The 15,310-nt window shown below is 44.8% G+C and overlaps 1 protein-coding gene across 9 annotated transcripts in view; it reads left to right on the top strand.

Moving 5' to 3' along the window:
• AFF1 (ALF transcription elongation factor 1) overlaps nucleotides 1-15,310 on the top strand; it is a 198,645-nt gene that overhangs the window by 173,548 nt on the left and 9,787 nt on the right. For all 9 annotated transcript variants that reach the window (XM_070458165.1, XM_070458170.1, XM_070458169.1 and 6 more), the window contains 7 exons: nucleotides 6,721-6,824; nucleotides 7,450-7,693; nucleotides 9,653-9,744; nucleotides 9,919-9,979; nucleotides 13,013-13,149; nucleotides 13,745-13,816; nucleotides 14,551-14,691. In XM_070458165.1, coding sequence (XP_070314266.1) covers nucleotides 6,721-6,824; nucleotides 7,450-7,693; nucleotides 9,653-9,744; nucleotides 9,919-9,979; nucleotides 13,013-13,149; nucleotides 13,745-13,816; nucleotides 14,551-14,691 — 851 coding nt within the window. The remainder of the gene's footprint in view (nucleotides 1-6,720; nucleotides 6,825-7,449; nucleotides 7,694-9,652; nucleotides 9,745-9,918; nucleotides 9,980-13,012; nucleotides 13,150-13,744; nucleotides 13,817-14,550; nucleotides 14,692-15,310) is intronic.

Here is a 15,310-nt window from a genome sequence, read left to right as displayed (position 1 = left end):
CATTCCTCCCATTCCCCTCATATCTTCTGACTCCTCAGATTGGTGGTGGTGGTTTAATCACCAAGTCGTGTCCAACTCTTGTGACCCCATGGACTGTAGCCCACCAGACTCCTCCATCCATGGGATTCTTCAGGCAACAGTACTGGAGTGAGTTGCCATTTCCTTCTCCAGGGCATCTTCCCGACCCAGGAATCAAACCTGGGTCACCTGCACTGTAGGCAGATTATTCCTCAGATTACCTAATGCCTAAGGCTCTGGAGCAGAAGCTTGTTGCCAGGGCAGGATTGTACAGAGCTAGTGGTTGTGAATTGAGAAATCTCTCCAGTGTGGTGCGTTTAAATATCATAGATCTAGGAATTCCTGATCTGAAGTATGTCACTAGTTACAAACATTACTTAGGAGCCTTTAGACAAATACAAACAGCCGCCGACTGCGTGGTTACTTCATGATCAGAGAAGCGTGTGTCATTGGTTTTACTCCCTGCTGGATTCCAGCTGGTGTTAAGACTGAACATCGTACCCTCAGGTTCTCTCTGTGAGGGTCAGGCTCCCCCTTTCTTGTCAAGACCCTGACTCTGCTTGCTCAGGGCGCCGTGGCTGCCACCCTTTGAGTGGGGCTGCTCCATGGGCAGCCCAGGTCTCTCTCTATCTTTTAAATTTAGTTTACTTGGCTGCGCTAGGTCTTAAGTTTCAGTATGTGGAATCTTTAGTTTCAGCCTGTGGGGTCTAGTTTCCCAACCAGGGATTGAACCCCGGGCCCTTTGCATTGGAAGTACAGACCACTGGACCATCAGGAAAGTCCCACCCAGATCTCTTTTTAAGCTTGGGTGCTTTCTTCCATATTTGGATAATGTTCATGGTCTTCATATCGAGTGTGAACACTAGAAAAAGCTCCATGAAGAAGTAGTGAGAGCAATTGAATAATGTACCTGCTACTTCCCATCCCTTTCTTGCCGTGAAATTTATTAAGTATTTTCAGATTGTTAACAGATTCTTGAGGGGGCTTTCCCAGTGGCTCAGCAGTAGAGAATCTGCTGCCTGCCATGCAAGAGATGCGTGCAGGGGATGTGGGTTTGATCCCTGGTTTGGAGAGATCCTTTGGAGAAGGAAATGTCAGCCCACTCCAGTATTCTTGCCTGGAGAATCCCATGGATAGAGGAACATGGCAGGCTACAGTCCACAGGGTCACAGAGTCGGACATACATGCACACGCACACGCACAACAGATCCTTGAAGCCATTTTAGACTCAAAAGTGTGAGAAGATGATTGTAAGGAGTTAATGGTGGTTAACAGCTGTGATGAACCCATCGAATGTGGTACCTGTAGAAGTGTACCTGCCTTCTTTTCTTCTACTTTAAAGGAGTGGTTCGGGGACAATTCATGAGAAAAAGTAGAGAAAATCATGAGGGTAAATGGGCATGAACTTACGTGGTCTTTACCTAAACTACAGAATTTCTTCTACCTGATTACAGTTTAGAATTTAAACTAGAACTTATATTTTCTTTTATGTAATTTTTAAGCTTCCTGTTTTCCAGACTTGGAAGAGAAGTTGAAGTTTAGAGGCACAACACAGTATATAATCAAGGCAGTACAAAGGAAAGGATTCTAAAAGCGCACCAAACATTCAGAGAGCTAAGCCTTGCTCTAGGCACTTTTTGTAGATGATGTTGTTCAGTTACAAGTGTGACTCTGTCCTTCATTACTTCTCATAGGTAATCTCATTTAATTCAGTCACCTTACGGACGTCTTTCAAATAAAACTCTAGACTGTCTCAGCAGTCTCGTTTAGGCAAATACCAAAACAGGGAGGTTACGTTCTTTCCAGTCTTTCCCTTTTTCTAAATGATTGCTTTACTGACCAAGAAGGTTGGATGCTTTTAGAAGCACATTGGAAGCCTTGCATGGTTTATATGTGTTTTGAGGAAGGGGGAGGGAAATTATGGGATCTGGTGGGAAAATGTGCATTTTTATTGCTTGATGGTTGGTTTAGACCTTCCCTTCTGTCCAAGATCTGCCTGTTTTCTCTTGGGTTGTTTCTCCAGATAGACATTCCTGGTTATTATCCTTCAAAATCAAGGGTTTGAAGTCATCCCTATAATTTCCTAAAACCACTTACATCTAATTTCTTCATGCCTGTTAGTTACCCGAGAAACATCACATGGAGAGCTGTATTAGGGCCAGTCTAATGCCTGTGTTTCCCTGATGAGAAAGAAGGGGAAAAGTGGGTACATTTTGCTCTTCTGCGGTACTTAGCCCAGTGAATATAACCCGCCTTCTCAGTCAGTCTCCACCCTCATTCTTGGGGTCAGCTTGGACTCGTCTGCCTTGCTGTCTCACTGAGTCGCCTGCAGAGGCAGATCTTGGCAAAGCACCTGAACTTCCCCAAAGGCTGCTTCTCCACTTCTGCTCTGCTCCGTGTGCTGCCAAGTCGATTTGCTTCCCCATGGGAGAGGGTGATAGAGTTTAGGATTGGACCTCATGCGTCTCTTGTTCAGCCATCCCATCTTGTTCACTGATGGGATCCAGAAAGGCTTGAGGGCTTCCCCCTGATGGCTTGGTGGTAAAGAATCCACCTGCAAAGTAGGAGATGCGAGTTCCATTCCTGGGTTGGGAAGATACCCTGGAGGAGGAAATGGCAACCCACTCTAGTACTCTTGCCTGGGAGATCCCATGGACGGAGGAGCCTTCACAGTCGGACACAACTTAGCGACAACAAACTCCCCTTTTACTTGCAATACCTGGCTGGTGAGTTGAGTGCCCTGGAGGCCTCCTCTCCAGAAACCGGCTCAGCGGCGCACAGCCCCAGCGCTTCCTTTTATGGTCATCACTCTCGTCCTTTGGCTCCAGTCTGCAGGTAGGGCAGCCTCTGGCAGGTAATCTGAGGCTTCCTGGGCCACCAGGTTAGGAAAAGTCAACAAGTGAGTCACGAGGAGCTTCCTCCTAGTGGAGATGTGGGCACCATAGGAACATTGTTTTTCTGGAAAAAGGGAACTTCCAAGACCCAGACCTGAGACTTGATCTGTGGATAAGCCCCGGGGCAGAGGAGACTCTTTTTTACCTCCCGAAAAAAGCATCATGTTTACCTCTCTTTCAAATGGTCTCTTGACCCAGAAACCTCTCAGGAACACCTCACCTTTTTCTGCTTTCCAGTCTTGGATCAAGTCTGCATTCCCTTACCCCCCTGGATGGGACAACTCCCTCTCCAGTGGCCCTTTGCCTAATCCTAGATCCACTTCTAGAGGTAGTGCAGGCTGGCTTCTGTGCCAGCGGAGAAAGTTCACAGAGTGCCTGCTCCAGGGACGCCTCCAGGACTGTTTCTGCAGAGGACGCGAGGGTTCCAAGTGTGAAAATACCAACCCAGGCTCATGGGAGTGCACTCCGTCAAAGCAGACACAATCAGCAGAAGGGAATTTTGCTTAATTGGTGTAATGGCTTACTGGTTTCCCTGGTGGCTTAGATGGTAAAGAATCTGCCTGCAATGCAGCAGACCCAGGTTCAATCCCTGAGTCGGAACGATCCCCTGGAGGAGGGATTGGCCACCCACTGCAGTATTCTTGCCTGGAGAACCCCATGGATGGAGGAACCTGGCAGGCTACAGTCCATGGGGTCACAAAGAATTGGACATGACTGAGCACCTAATACTTTCTACCAGCCGACAGAATATTACCGGCTTCTAAGTTGTTGCATGTCAGTATAAAGCATATTATTCCAGTAAGTGCCAGCACAGTTGCTAAAGCTAACGTCAAAGGTGATCCTTGGTTCTGGGCTGTTCTTTTGAGTCACCAGTTGGCACAAGCCGGAGTTAAACCAGTTTGTGGGGATTGACTCACTAGGAATCATGTTTTCATGTGTGGTTTGTAAGACCTGCCACTTTGGTTTCTAGTCGTAACTAGCATGTCTTAAGCAGCATGAAGGTATACAAACAAAAATTAACTCTTCTGCCTCTGGAGTTTGCCGTTTCCTTTAGAAAGTAACCTTGTGGACCATTTATACTTAACTTTATCTTCAGGACTTATCCTTTGTGTTGTTAACTGCCTGGAGATGCCTTCTATTTAAAACAGTGTGAGGACTTCCCTTGTAGTGCAGTGGGCTGAGAACCCACCGGCTGGTGCCGGGGACATGGGTTTAATCGCTGGTCCAGGAAGATCCCATATTCCTGCCGGGCAAGTAAACTTGTGCACCACAGCTGCTGACCCCACGCTGTAGGGCCCGTGAGCTGCAACTTCTAAAGCCCAAGTGCCTTGGAGCCTGTGCTCTGCAAGATGAGAAGCTTCTGCAATGAGAAGCCCACTCCCTGCAATGAAGAGTGGCTCTTCACTTGCCACAACTAGAGAAAGCCTGAGTGGCAATGAAGTCCCAGCACAGCTAAAAATATAATTTTTTTTTTTTTTTTAAAGTATGATTGGAAGTCTGCTCTTCCACTGTAGGGGATGAGGATTCAATCCTTGGCCAGGGAACTAAGATGCTACATGCTATGCACTGTGGCTGGGAAAACAACAAAACAACTCTGTAAAAAAAAGTGAAGTGAAAGTCGCTCAGTTATGTCCGACTCTTTGAGACCCCATAGACTATACAGTCCATGTCTCTCGCACTGCAGGCGGATTCTTTACCAGCTGAGCCACAGTGTATTAATAATTAACTTCGTGTGCAAGTTCCCTGGTGGCTTAGATGGTAAAGCATCTGCCTACAATGCAGGAGCCCTGGGTTCAATCCCTGGGTCGGGAAGATCTCCTGGAGAAGGAAATGGCAACCCACTCCAGTATTCTTGCCTGGAAAATCCCATGGACGGAGGAACGTGGTAGGCTATGGTCCTTGGGGTCGCAAAGAGTTGGGCATGACTGAGCGACTTCACTTTCACTTTTGTGTGCAAGTTAATCATCTGTCTGGATATGTTAGCACATTCTGTGACCTTTCCCAAAGATAAATTTCCCACCTCTTGCAGTGTTTGCTGGGCCAGCTGTGTGGCCTTTAATCTGAAACTCAAGAGAAATTCCCCGGGGGCCGTTGGTAGCAGAGCCTCTTGGGCACACTGGGTGCAGTGATGAGGTGCCCACCAGGAGTACAGTTCTGTTCTAACCGGTCATTTCCGGCTTATTCTGTTTCTCTGCCAACATCGAGTGCCTCAAAGTGTTCCCATTGTGAATTGTTGAATGCAGGGTGAGTTACATGCTGAGCCCCAGCAAGCCCCCCGGCCACTGCCAGGGTCCCTCTCTCATCTCTCCTGACCTGTGTCTGGGCCTGTGCTGCCCACCTGCGCTGCCCACCACACCAGAAGCAAACAGCCGTGGGAAATCACTTGTTGTGATTCAGTTGTGCCCGTGGGATGTGCTTATTCTCATTACGTGTTCGCTCCTTGCTAGGTCCTTCAAGATCCTTTTGTCCCCCAGTCTTTCATCACGAGCAGCTGATTTGTTTTTCGTTTATTTAACCTGTACATCAAGTAGTTCTTCATTTGCATCAGCTCATAGGAAATTCAAGGTCCATTTTTCACATCACACCTAGAAAAGTATAAAAAATAGATCTGTCCAGTAGCAATATCATGTGATCTAATTTTACATTTTCATAATTTGACATTCTCTGGTAGCCACGTTAAAAATATTAAAGGGGAAAAAAAACCCAGTGAAAACAATTTAAATAGTTTAATCCAGTGTATCTAAAATATTGGCACTTCAGCTTTTCATCAGTAGGAAAGTGATTACATTCTCCGTTTTTGCACAAAGTCCTTGACTTCATTTGTCGCTCTAGACTCGCCTGTCTGGCTCTGGGAAGGAGTGTGAGACAGTGTGAGATTGTCTCCAGGGGCACAAGCCTTGGTTTGGAGTTTCTTTCCCCACCCATATTTTCCCCTCTAATGTACACACACCACCTTATCTTTTGAAATGAGATAAACGTTTTCAGCAGAGTTTGCGAAAGGCTGGATTGAGACACAAACCCAAGCACCTGTGCTTGGGGAATGCGAGGGTTGGGGGGGAGGGTAGGGTAGGCTATGTCTCTGCTTTTCCCTTCTTTTTAGCAAGGCCAGACTGCTTATTAGCAGAGCTTGAACCCACACATCTTAATTTTATTCATTTTTCTTGGAGACATTCAGAGAACAAGGGAGAGACTGTGGTGAAAACCAGGGCCTCCTACAATTGGATCACGTGAAAAATGTTTTTCCTGTTAAGGCTCGAAGAGAGGATTTCGATTTTTTAGGGGTTGGCTTAGATTGGTCCCAGATTTCTTTCCTGGTGAGCTGATAGTCGGAGGAGTTTAGGTCTGATGCACCTGAGCTGATTGAAGGACTCCCACTGATCACTTTATTGTCCTGTTAGAAGCTAGTGACTCTTCGCTATAGGCCATCATGTGAGCTTAGGCCCGTGGGAGGAGCCCGCATATGGACCCTCTATAAATTGGATGTACATGTTGTCATGGAATAACACAACTGTTTCGCTTCCTGGGAAGAGAAAAACCTGGTTCTTTCCTTTTTTGGATATCCTTCTTTTCCTGAGTTTGAGGAATAGTCCTTCCTGATGCACAAGTCTGTCTCAGTATAAATCACATCACATCTATATGGTCTGCCGCCCGCCCTCTCCCAAAACACAGTGTGGATACTGAAAGGTTGCCGTGTGTGTTTAGATGTTCCCACAAGTCTCATTGTTCTCATTGCCTTTGCTGTGTATTTTTTTTCTCTATTTTGTCTGCACAGTTGTGTTTGTAACAGTTTAATGTTATACAATAATAGGGTGAAGCAGAAAAAGACCACGATAGCAAGAAAGTCAGGCTGGAGAAGGAAGTCAAGTCACAGTCGTCATCTTCCTCTTCCCACAAGGAATCTTCCAAATCAAAGTGAGTATAGAGGCTAGGAACAGTCTGCAAAGGCGATCAAAGCTTCCTGGATCATGTGCCCTGACAAACATTTTCCTTCTGCAACAGAATGAGAGAATAGTCAACTCTTTGGAGTTCATTTTGACGATACGCTAAATTTGTTTTGTTTCCTCCACGAGGACCTCAGAGGAGTGGTTGGTTTGGCAGCAAACTCAGATTTATCAAAAGCACAGAAAGCTTTGGCAAAAGTGAGGGAGTCGTGTCACCATGTGAACCAACAGAGATGAGAGAGAGAAGGGGGAGGGGGTCGGAGGTGAGGGGGCCGAGGAGGTGCAGGTTGTGCAGCGGCTGCTGCAGGCAGAGTCGTTTGGGTAAAAGTTTAAGACTGCGGGCAGACTCTCAAGCTTCGTGACAAGTTACGCAACCTCGTTTATCAACCTCATTTATTACTCATAGGTAGGACTCGATTTTTCAAAGGTTTCAAAAAAAAAGGCTCTGAAATTTGGCCTTTCCACAAAAATGGATTTCATGCTCTGTGATATCTTAATCTTTCGTGTCAACAGCTACTTTGTCCTTTTAAGCCAAACAACGAAGCTGTGTGGTTCGTGTTCTGCCTTAACTTCGTTTGCATCATGTTTCATTCCAGAATGTCCAGGCCCTCCTCTGAGCCCTCAAAGAAGGAAATGCTTCCCCCTTCACTCGTGTCATCCTCGTCCTCGTCCTCCCAGAAGCCAGCCAAACCTGCACAGAAGAGGCCAAGGCAGGAAGACCCCGGCGGCCAGGACCCCCCCAAAAGTGCCAGTAGTAACAAGGGCAGCCACAGAGACCCTTCCGCCTCCAAACACAGAAAAGCAGAGGGGAAGGTCTCAGGAAGCTCCACAGAACACAAAGTAAGGAGGGACGCAGTCATGTTGGATAGGGGACATGTTGGTAGATCTTTAAATGCTCCAATAAGTCTTGACTGATGGTATTTCACAGCTATTTCATCACTTTTATTTTATTTTATTTTTTTTATTTCATCACTTTTAATAAAGCCAGAATAGTGTAATTTGTGCTTAAATCTTCACTTTGCAGAGGGAGAGTAAGAAGCAGTTCTGTCACATGAACATTTAGGTGGCAGTTTATTCTTAAGTTCAGACATGAAAATACAGAATAGATGCTTGGGTTAATTTTCTGTCAGAGTTTTGCAGTAAAACATGGTTAGTTCTTGGCTTGGATGTTTGATCTCAGATACTTTCATTATTAGTGATAATGGGGGGAAAAATTTGCTTTCTCAAATACAAATTCCTTTCTTCCTGTTAACCTGGAATGGGTAAGAGTGTGTGTGTGTGTGTGTGTTGCCTGAGAGTAAGTGTTAAATTTGGTTTGCTGATAGTCTGTTCTTTTGAATATTCTTGTCTTGTGACTTTTCTGTGTCCCCGATACAATAAAAATCTACAGTTTCAGTTGAATTTAGCTGAGAAAATGCTTGACTAAGCCAAAGTGTGCAGTGTTTGAGTTCTTCTCTTTTGAGCTCCTTTTGGGCTAATTTAGAGAAATAGTATTAGGTTGGTGCAAAAGTAATTGTGGTTTTGCATTGTTGAAATTTGCCGTTTGGTATTGAAATATATTCTTAAGTATGATGTGTTATACATTTATTTCAATGCGTATTTCTCACTTTGTGTTTTTTTGCTAGTGGCTTATTACTTGCTGTTTATTTTAGACTATGGAAATGATGTTAGACAAAAAGCAAATTTGAGTGATTTTCTTATTTGAGTTCAAAATGAGCTGTAAAACAGTGGCGACAGCTTGCAACATCAACAACTCATTTGACCCAGGAACTGCTAATGAAGGTACAGTGCAGTGGTGTTTCCAGAAGTTTTGCAAAGGAGACAAGAACCTTAACGTAAAGGGCATAATGGCCGGCCATCAGAAGTTGACAATGACCAATTGAGAGCAATCATTGAAGCTGGTCCACTTAACGAGAAGTTGCTGAAGAACTCAGCATCGACTGTTCTGTAGTTGTTTGTCAATTGAAGCAAACTGGAAAGGTAAAAAAGCTTGGTAAGTGGGTGCCTCATGAGTTGATCAGAAATTTTAAAAAATCATTGTTTTGAAGGGTCATCTTATTCTATAAAACAACAGTGAGCCATTTCTTGATAAGATTGTGACGTACGGCGGAAAGTGGATTGTATGTGACAGCCGGCGATGTCAGCGGTTGAAGAAGACGCTCTGGTGCAGCCCCGAAGCCAGACTTGCACCAGGAAAAAGTCACGGTCACTGTGTGATAGTCTCCTGCCCGTCTGGTCCACTACCGCTTTCTGAATCCCAGCGAAACCGTTACATCTGAGAAGTGTGCTCAGTGATTCGATAAGCTGCACCAAAAACTGCAACGCCTGCAGCCAGCATTGGTCAACAGAAAGAGCCCAGTTCTCCACAGCAACACCCAACCGTACGTTGCACAACCAACACTTTGAAAGTTGAACTAATTGAGCTACGAAGTTTTGCCTCATCTGCCATATTCACCAGACCTTTTTGCCAGTCAACTACCATTTCTTCAAGCATGTCAACAACTTTTTGCAGGGAAAATGCTTCCACAACCAGCAGGAGACAGAAAATGCTTTCCAAGAGTTCATCAAATCCCACAGCACGGATTTTTACACTATGGGAATAAATAAACTTATTTCTCATGGGCAAAAATATGTTGATTGTAATAGTTCCTGTTTTGATTAATAAATATGTGTTCGAGCCTAGTTATAATGATTTAAAATTCACGGTCTGAAGCCGCAGTTACGTTTGCACCAACCGAATAGGTTTGCATCAGTGATCTTAAATGTGAGAAGGTGATCATTGTGATTATTTTTTTCAAGGGATCTTCTGGAGATACTGCAAACCGTTTTCCAGTGCCTTCTTTGCCAAATGGTAACTCCAAACCAGGGAAGCCTCATGTGAAGTTTGACAAGTAAGACCTTGGGTGCTGCTCCCTTCATCTTCGCCTACCTCCTCCCCCGCTGCCTCCCATTCACACACCCCCACCCCCCTGTCCCCCCGTCCTTTTCACCCTCTAGTCCTTTCCTTCCAGTCCAGTACCTGTAGCTTCCTGTGACCCACTCATGGTCTTTTTCTTCTCTTTCAGACAACAAGCCGATTTTCACCTGAAGGAAGCCAAAAGGTTGAAGGACAAAGCAGAATTAGTGGTCCGTCTTGGCTCGTTCTCCCTTGGGTGGAATGTTTTCTGATAAAATACTTGCCGTCTCATTCTGCCGTATTCCACATCACTAACCGTGGAGTGGGGTGGTGGGGGAAGGAAGGGCAGCGTGGGGCATAAGAGCATCAGCAGGGTCAGAATCAGTGAGGGGTGAAGGCTTCCTAGTGGAGTAACATGATTGTGGCTTCATTGATTCAGTTTGATCGTGGGCAGATAGAGTATCAGCGTGTGTTTTATGTCTACATGAGTGAAAGTTGATCTGCCTGATACTGTTTTATGTAATACACACAAGTGCTTCCTTGTCCCACTGAATCCGTTCTTTGGATCTGAAAAACAACTCTGGCTTTTTGAAAGCTGGTCAGTTTGTGTTCACCCCAAAACATTTCAAAAAGTAAGGTAGCCTGCATTCCGAAATTATTTGAAAGCCCCAGAGAGACTCACAGTGAACAGTGGACCAGTGCCATCAGAGGAGATTTTACAGTGAGGCTGAAGATGGCTCTGTTGGTAGACAGGCAAGGAACTCTCTTTCCCTGGTGGCTGTTGGACCTTCTGGAAGGTGGCAGTTTTTGTTAGTTGCATACATAATTAAATCTGCTTTTAATTCTGTGCTGCAGTATAGTCAGATAAGGCTTGCCCTTGGTCATAGTTAAACATCTAAGACTCTGGGGTTTTATTTACGTGGTGTATTCCCTACACCCAAACTCATGCAGAGACCATATGTTGAACTTTGTACCACAGCAGCGTCAGTTGCTTTGGTTCTGCCACATGCAGACGTAACCACAAACTCTGGTGGTCCACGGGGATTGAATGGGATCCATCCATGGTGGCCTCAAAATCCACACCCACCCCTCTCAGTGTTCCTCACCCCCAGTCTGTAGACTGGCATCTATTCTCAGGCTTGGGAGGGCTGGGCGAAGTCCCTTTTATCAGGTCACTGTTCATCAGGGTAGGATGCTTATTGAGTCCTTCTCGTGTTGGCTGCCGTAAGAGGGTCACAGGCAAAGTTAGGCACTATCTGCAAAGTGACTCTGTACCGGGATAACCTGAGTCAGGCTAAGCTGCCTCAAGCTACACCAGCCAATACCATGTCCTCAGCCTCTTCCTTTCACTTCTCCGAGGCTGTTGTGAGAACTGTATATATCTTTGGGTTTTTGAAATAGAGTAAATATCAGGTACTTTGCCACTTACCGACAGCTTATCTTGACATTGGGCACTTTCAGCACTAGAGTCCCTCATTATTCAAACAAGATTACGACTCCTGGGAACTTCTTTGTATGTCGTATTTCATCTGCACATATGCACATCTTCTTTCTCCCTTCCTATGGCTATTGCATCCATTTTAATAAACAATATTAACTCATTCTACTCTCAAAATATGCTGGTTTGGATGGAAACCTGAGTGGCCAGCCTCTTTATTCTGTTTTCCTTTAATCGCACAATGTCTTAAACATGTCCATCTTGCGAATCAGATAGTTAAGTCCATAACTAACAATGTCTTAAACATGTCCATCTTGCATATCAGACAGTTGTCCATAACTAAGTATCAATTCAGTTCAGTTCAGTCGCTCAGTCTTGTGCAACTCTTTGAGAGGAATGTATTTCATCTCTGTTCTGCTTTTACTTATTGTTGGGTAAGGAAATTAGAACTCTGCAACCCACTGCAGTCTTCTTGCCTGGAAAATCCCAGGGACGGAAGAGCCTGGCAGGCTACAGTCTGCGGGGTTGTAAAGAGTCTGACACGACTGAGCACATTAGCGCAGCATGTAACACCTTTAGCACTGTCCCAGGAGGCCCGTAGAGTTATCACAGGAATATTATCCTTAGTGACCTTACAGAATTCTCAAAGAAGTGGGAATTGGCAAATTGCCTTAGTATAGTTATTTTTGTTTCTACCCTGAGGCCAATATAAATTTTGAAAATCCCATGAAAGAGATGGTGTTGGATAAGTAAATTGGAAGAGTTAAATTCCCATCAGTGAAGCAAACCAATAAGACCCTTTACTGTTGATGATTTGGGGCATGCTGATTGGATTTTTATTCTTTCTGTCACTGATTTTCTGAGCCTGGTTTCTCTAGAAGAAATGTCTTAAAATCAAGTTAATTTTTAAAAATGAAAGGTAGCAGCCATCTTTCTTTGCCAGACCATGTTTCTTTGCTAATTCGTCACCATCTCTTTACACTCCACTACGTCTTTACGGTTTTCAGTCTTCCTTTTTGAACATACCAGGTTAGAGGCATTAGCAGAAACTACAGCCTTGCACATGTCAGGTTGATCAGTTGCTCTTACACCGTGTGCTGCATATGCATGTGGAGAGGAAAGTGGAGGCTCTCGCCCCAGTCTCTGTTGAGTTGGCTGAATTCCACCAAGTGAGAAGAGTGTTAAGTGACAAAATGTGTATTCAGGCTTAACTGACCGCCAGTATCTGGTTGCATTCCTCCGTCTGCATTCCCGTTGAGGGACTCTGAAATGTTATCCCTGTTGACCCAGAGGACCGCCTTGTGCCCTTAACCCAGGCTTCCAAAGAGGGGATCTGTTGGGCTGTAAAATACATCAAAAGATTATTGTTCAACATGATACCTGAGATGCTTGTAAACCAGAACATTTTTTTTACTTGTTAAAAGATAAAGTTCAGCACATAGAAAGAAACTGTGAATGCATTATCCTAGATGTATAGCATAACCTATTTTTCAGGAAAATCATATAATGGGTAACTGCACGCTAGTAACAAGGGGACCGTGTACTTACTCCCTTAGCTTGAGTATGTACTTCAGTAGATTTTGAGAAGTGAGTGTTAATACAAGATTGTGTTCTCTTTCCTACTGAATTTTTGCTGGAAGAAAGTTCTCAGTAGGTCAGAGCGGATGGGCTTTTGGTTATCATGGTTAAGTTAGTCTGTCTTTGACTTCCTTCCAGCCATAGTTCAGCTAAGAACGGTGGAGGCCAGTTTCTGTAAAGAACATGTATGAGAAACTAAGGAAAAGTCTGTGTTAGGCTTAACAAGGACCATGTTCTTCACCCACAGACGGACAAGGTCGGGAAGGCTTTTAAATACCTGGAGGCTGCCTTGTCCTTCATTGAGTGCGGCATCGCCATGGAGTCGGAGAGCCCCGCGTCCAAGTCGGCATACTCCATCTACTCGGAAACCGTGGACCTCATTAAGTGAGTGCCTGCCCGTGTTGTCTTCCTCTTAGTACTTCCTGCCCTCACCTTGACGGCTTTTATCCATGTGAACTTCGGTATGAGGACAACTTAACAAAGGGGAGTCTTTAAGAAGTCACTGATCCAGGAAGTTGGTTTTTTTTTTTTTTAATTTTTTTTTATCATAAACTGAAAGTGTGTTCCAGGTGAAGTGCTTGACCAGAATAACTCGGTCCAGCCAAGTGAACTGTGAAATGCCAGTCCCTTTAGGGAGGGGGTTGGTTTTTTCCAGCTTGACTTACTTATCAGATGCCCTCTCGTCTCCGCTGCAGCTCTCTCATCTTTATCACCTGCGTTTCAGCAGGGGACTCAGTAAGAACACAGGTCTACTTGGTTTCACGCAGGTGGATAGGTGAGAGAGCAGGCATGTCCTCACCTCGTCTTCTGAATGGCTTGAATTATCGCGCCAAAGCCTCGTTTGTGTTCTATGCTGCCGTCGTGTCGTTACATCTTTAGGAAAAATCAATATGAAACCAAGACAAACATAGTGTGTCTTTGTGCCTGGAGTTTTCTGACTGCCTATTTTGACTTGATGTACATGTATATTTTCCTGTAGGTTCATATTGTCATTAAAATCCTTCTCGGATGCCACAACACCAACACAGGAGAAGATATTTGCTGTTCTATGGTGTGTATTTTTCCCTTTGTCTAAAGAGCATTACATTTGCTTTTGCATCTCTTGATGTTACCAAGAGAGTTTGATATCTTGTTTTCTTAAAATGAAAATAATAATGAAAGGTGAAACAGTACCAGAAAGTGAGAGGATGTGTGTCAAGGGGTTAATCCCACTGGTGGTTAATTGTTATGAGATGTCGTCTACTGCCATTTTACTGATGACTCAGATTCTTTGGTCTTGTGACTTAAATTATATCCATGTATATCTGTGTTTGACCATTAGAATGCAGGGGGATTCTTTACCGTCTGAGCCCCAAAGGAAGCCCATTAATTGGAAAAGAACCAACTCATTGGAAAAGCCTGAAGCTGGGAAAGATTGAGGGCAGGAGAAGGGGTCAACAGAGGATGAGATGGTTGGATGGCATCACTGACTCAATGGACATGAGTTTGAGCAAACTCTGGGAGATGGTGAAGGACAGGGAAGTCTGGTGTGCTGCAGTCCATGGGGTCGCAAAGAGACGAACATACACAGCTTAGTGACTGAACAACAACAAATATCGCTGTTGTTTCACCTGTATTTACTTCTGGTGCTAGTACAGGGAGATTCTTGGTGTTCCTCCGCTTGTTAATGAGGAAAATCCAGTGGTGTTCCTCAGGGTGGAAAAGGTTTGGTGGCTTGCTGTCTGTAGTGGTAATACTCATGTCTCCAAGGCAGTGCTTCATTTCCACTTACGTTTATGTTCACAGCATGCGTTGCCAGTCCATTTTGAACATGGCGATGTTTCGTTGTAAAAAAGACATGGCAATAAAGTATTCCCGCACTCTTAACGAACACTTCTTGAAGACTTCTTCCAAGGTTGCCCAGGCACCTTCTCCATGCATTGCAAGGTAATGACTAGCCTAACTGAAATAACTGCCAGTGTTAAGTGCTTTTTTATGTGCCTCTCGTGTGCCTTCTGGGCTTCCCTGGTGGCTCAGAGGTTAAAGCGCCTGCCTCCAATGCGGGAAACCCGGATTCGATCCCTGGGTCGAGGTGATCCCCTAGAGAAGGCAATGGTAACCCACTCCAGGATTCTTGCCTGGAGAATCCCATGGACGGAGGAGCCTGGTAGGCTACAGTCCACGGGGTTGCCAAGAGTCGGAGACGACTGAGTGATTTGTGTGTGTGTGCGTCTTCAGCATGTCAAAAATTATATACTTCTATGTGCCGTCTTGCTTCTTCAACTGAAATCACCAGCACATCTCTACCTTTTTGAGGAGTCATTAGAAATCACGATACTTGCTGGTTGGGCAACATAAAAAGATAATTGCAAAGAATACAGGGTCCATATTTCAGAACTTGAGGATGTTTAGATATGCCCAACAATGCAACAGGCAAAGCTAGTAGAACCAAAGTCCTTTATCCTTCTAGACCAGAGGTCCCTCACCTCCAGGATCTAATGCCTGCTGATGATCTGAGGTGGAGCTGATGTAATAACAATAGAAATAAAGTGCATAATAAACGTAA

The sequence above is a fragment of the Odocoileus virginianus genome, chromosome 29 (genome assembly GCF_023699985.2).
Source record: "Odocoileus virginianus isolate 20LAN1187 ecotype Illinois chromosome 29, Ovbor_1.2, whole genome shotgun sequence".
NCBI lineage: Eukaryota > Metazoa > Chordata > Mammalia > Artiodactyla > Cervidae > Odocoileus > Odocoileus virginianus.
Note: the sequence above shows the minus strand (reverse complement) of the source record. Positions and strands in the feature narration are given on the sequence as shown.